Source organism: Olea europaea, chromosome 18 (genome assembly GCF_002742605.1).
Source record: "Olea europaea var. sylvestris chromosome 18, O_europaea_v1, whole genome shotgun sequence".
Lineage (NCBI taxonomy): Eukaryota > Viridiplantae > Streptophyta > Magnoliopsida > Lamiales > Oleaceae > Olea > Olea europaea.
This window is the reverse complement of record NC_036254.1, coordinates 14499323-14503578: the sequence shown is the minus strand read 5'-3', so window position 1 is coordinate 14503578 and position 4256 is coordinate 14499323. Positions and strand designations below refer to the sequence as shown.

The window sequence follows — 4256 nt, the reverse complement described above, 5'->3', positions numbered from 1 at the left end:
ATTTGGTCCCTCCACCGTCCACGCTCCAACCATAAATAGTGCATTTTTGAAGGTCTTCACTCATATCCTCTCTCTCTCTCTTAGTGTGTGTGTGTGTTTTTTGTATGGCTCAAACAACTCCAAACCACACACAGACTGTTTCAGGATGGGCAGCTCATGAACCCTTCGGCAAGATCACGCCGTATGTTTTCAAAAGGAGGTATGATATACAGTGCCTGTCGGACGCACTTTAATTTATTTTATAGTTTATTACAAAATCATTTTTAACCGTACATTCACATAATAAAATATTTTATATATATATATCAAAAGTTTTTTTTTACTTTTTAACCACACGTTATCCTTAAAATCACTATATTTTTGTCAAGTAATTATATTCACACGCTATAAAAGTTTTTATTATTTGCATCAGGTTTTAATTGCAATAAGGTCCCTAATATTTGCACACTTGTCCTGAACTATTTATTTATTGCATTTTTTATTCATGATCTTCAATTAATTTACACATCTCGCCTGAGATGACAATTTCTTTTCCAAATATTTCTGTTGACATGCATTGAAATGATGGATAAATGTTTTGTCGAACTTTTGTATTTCTTGTTTATTTTAATTATTTACAATTCAAAAGGCAATTAAGTAATTTTATGCTCCGTAAAAAAATTTCTGGACGGAAATAATCATCAATGACAAGACGTGCAAATTAATAGAAGGCTGTTGATAAGAATTTGACCAAAAATATTGAGGGTATAAATTCAAAAATGAGTAAAAGTTAGATACATTCTTTGAAATTAAATGTGGTGTAATTAGCAAAAATTATGGAATGAATATAATTACACTTTTTTGTTTTTGTTTTTATTTTAATTGCCTATGTTAGGCTTAGCCTTAGAGGTGGTAAAATGTACCTTTCACGTTACATTTTAATAAAGATCTGGACTATTTTGACCTTAAGAACTAGTAATGCAATCAAATTAAAGTTTAGGACCAAATTGTTTCTTTTCTAAAAATTTGGGGATTAAATTACTGTCGAGGAAATAGAATGAGGACCAACGATGTAGTTTTCTGCATACAAGTCAGAATATTAATTTGTGATTACTGAATTTGTGCTTCAATTTGATTCGGGTCATGGGATTTATAATATTTTAAATCAAGTTATTCATCTAAAAAAAGTTAGCATCATAGAAATCAATAACTTGACAATCGATAAATTGTTTTCAAATCATATTTATTACCACGTCAACGTCTATATCGTTAATTTGCTTGCGAGCTAATAGAATTGGATATTGGATGACTCGACTGAGTTATAATTTTGTTGTGACAAAATAAAGATAAACAAACCATTCAAAATTAAGATACAAGTTCTGTGACATCTTACACTATTTTTTACTATGTAGTTTCACAACATTTGTGTAATATATAAGCTTAATGTTTTGTTGTGATGAATGATAATCAGAGAAAATGGAGACAACGATGTTACCATCGAAATTCTATATTGTGGGATGTGTCATACAGATCTTCATTACATCAGAAATGATTGGGGCATCACCATGTATCCTGTTGTTCCCGGGTAATTTCTTCCTATCCTTCTCTTTTTTTATAAAAAAAGTAATTTGACTAATCGAGAGGGAAAAAGAAGGAAAAAGCTTTATAATCATGTTCATCTAATTAGCTTAAAAGGTATACTTGCATGTAAATAAATAAGCACTTTTTTTTTTACTAAAAAAAAGTATAATTAAGCATATTTGGTAACACTCTAGACAACAATTATAAGTAGATTTTAGCTTTATTTTATTAATTAGTTGTATACTGTCGAGTCCTGCTTGCCGAACGTACAAATAATGTTTGCTTCTATGGTTATAGGCATGAAATAACTGGGATAATAACAAAGGTGGGCAGAAATGTAAGCAAATTCAAGGTGGGGGATAGGGCAGGAGTTGGGTGTTTGGCAGCAACTTGCTTGAAGTGTGAATACTGTAAAGATGGCCAAGAAAACTATTGTGATCAAGTTCAGTTTTCTTACAATGGCATCTTTTGGGATGGCAGCATCACTTATGGAGGCTACTCAAAGTTTCTGGTTGCAGATCATAGGTGAATGTATATTTTACTCAAACATAAAATAAAAAGAAAAGATGGAGTTCGATACTACCACAAAGTCTCTAATGGCCTATTTGGCATGGCTTTTGAATAGCCAAAAGGAGCTTTTGAGATCCAAAAATCGATTTTGGACTCATTTGGCAAATTTTATGAAAATGCTTCTAGCAGTTGAAAGAGCTTTTAGAGGAAGTAGATCCTATGTGACTTCCTCTAAAAGCATGCCAATCAGACCCTTTCGTCTTAAAATTCTCGGGTGAAAGCTCGAACTAATTTTATTTTCTTGAATTTATTCTCGACAGATATGTTGTTCGAGTGCCGGAAAGCGTGCCGATGGATTCAGGAGCACCCCTATTGTGTGCAGGAATAACTGTGTATTGTCCCATGAAAGACAACAACCTATTGGATTCACCTGTGAAAAGAATTGGAATTGTTGGATTGGGAGGCCTTGGCCATGTTGCAGTGAAATTTGGGAAGGCATTTGGGCACCATGTATCAGTAATCAGCACATCACCATCCAAAGAGAAAGAAGCTAAAGAGAGATTGGGTGCAGATGATTTCATCATAAGCACCAATGCTGAACAGATGCAGGTTTGTTTGAGAAGTTTAATAAGCCTTTAAAAGAAAAAATTTAAAGAAAAGCATTGACTTCATATCTAACCAATTACATGCTTAACCGAAGTGGTGCAACATCGTATCCCAGATATAAAGCTCATGAATTCAAATCTCTTTGCTACCCGTTTATGAAAACTATCCAACTAGAATAAAACATTAGCATGGGGATGTAAACCTAGGATTGCTAGCCAATTTGCAATGCCTTTTTTAAGAAAATCATAGGAAAGGTCAAAAAACTAAAAAAATGTTACGGGATGTTGTCTAGAAAGGCACGGTGTGAAACCGTGTATACGGGTCATATTAGGCCTTGCACTATTTTTGTTGAAAAATACAATTTGTATTTCCTTTGCATCTCTTCGTTGGAAAGATTTTTGGCCACTTTGAATATCTATATCACAACTTAGATCTAATTTAGAGCACAATTAGAGATTCTCTAATCTATCTATTTTACACGTCTATGTAATTTTACCCTTGCACTTGAATTTTTTAAAATAATTTCTTCCTAATATTGTGCAATTTTATTTATATTTTTTTCTGCAGTCAAAGAAAAGGACCCTAGACTTTATTTTGGATACAGTATCAGCCAAGCACTCTTTGGGACCACTATTGGAGTTGTTGAAAGTCAATGGAACTTTGGTGATTGTCGGTGCACCTGATAAGCCTGTGGATTTACCATCCTTCCCCTTGATATTTGGTAATTAGGTTTAACCTCTCTTATAATTTCTTTCAGTTTTTCTCTAGAGAAAAAAATATTAAAAATATATATCAAATTATTTTCAATAATGGTTTAAACGAAATTTAGCCAAAATCGTTATCTATCTTAAACTGTACAGGCAAAAGAGTTGTGAAAGGTAGCATGATAGGAAGCATAGAAGAGACACAAGAAATGATGGACGTGTGCGGAAAGCACAACATAACATGTGACGTTGAGATGGTATCCACAGATCAAATTAATGAAGCTCTTGACCGACTTGCAAAGAATGATGTGAAGTATCGGTTTGTCATTGACATTGCTGGGAAATCGTCAAATCTTTAGAGCTCATTACACTTGCTACTTTTGCATTTATAAGAGATTTTAGCTTTACATATTTTCATGTGCTCAAAAAGAAATTAAACCTTGAAGGCCGTCACATAATATTATTTATGACAGGTAGTATTATAACCGGCGTCAACACAATTGCACAAATCTTGGAACTGTATTTTTCGATGGTTGTTTTGGAACTATAATGTTCGATGGTTGTTATCACAAATAATGGGATCTATTTATTTATTGAATCGAGTTTTTTTTTTTTTTTTTTTTTTTTTTTTTTTTTTTTTTTTTTTTTTCACCATTCTGCACATGTTATTTCTAAAGACAGCCCTTTTTCTTAAGTACCATTTGAAAAAAAAAAAAAGAAAAAGGAAATTCTGATTTAGGAGTCAAAATATTTTGTGAAAAGAAATCAATATTATACGTTCTAGTAGAAATTCAAAGTAAGAGGGGGAAGGGTTAAAGATTTACCAGTGGGGTTTGAAACCAAACCTCTCCTCAAGAGGATAGATGGGGCAATTCG

The 4256-nt window shown here is 32.7% G+C and overlaps 1 protein-coding gene across 1 annotated transcript; it reads left to right on the top strand.

Moving 5' to 3' along the window:
• The first annotated feature begins 53 nt into the window (after nt 1-53).
• Nucleotides 54-3978, top strand: LOC111367566 (probable cinnamyl alcohol dehydrogenase 6). The gene is made up of 6 exons (XM_022988507.1): nt 54-199; nt 1451-1564; nt 1858-2085; nt 2391-2679; nt 3244-3397; nt 3537-3978. The coding sequence occupies exons 1-6, from the start codon at nt 105-107 to the stop codon at nt 3737-3739; spliced, it is 1083 nt and encodes a 360-aa protein (XP_022844275.1). The 5' UTR covers nt 54-104; the 3' UTR covers nt 3740-3978.
• Nucleotides 3979-4256: the final 278 nt, after the last annotated feature.

Coding starts and splice junctions, on each gene's coding strand:
- LOC111367566 (XM_022988507.1), top strand. CDS start 105: ATGGCTCAAACAACTCCAAACCACACACAGACTGTTTCAGGATGGGCA. Junction 200..1,450: donor CCGTATGTTTTCAAAAGGAG/GTATGATATACA, acceptor AATGATAATCAG/AGAAAATGGAGACAACGATG. Junction 2,680..3,243: donor CCAATGCTGAACAGATGCAG/GTTTGTTTGAGA, acceptor TTTTTTCTGCAG/TCAAAGAAAAGGACCCTAGA.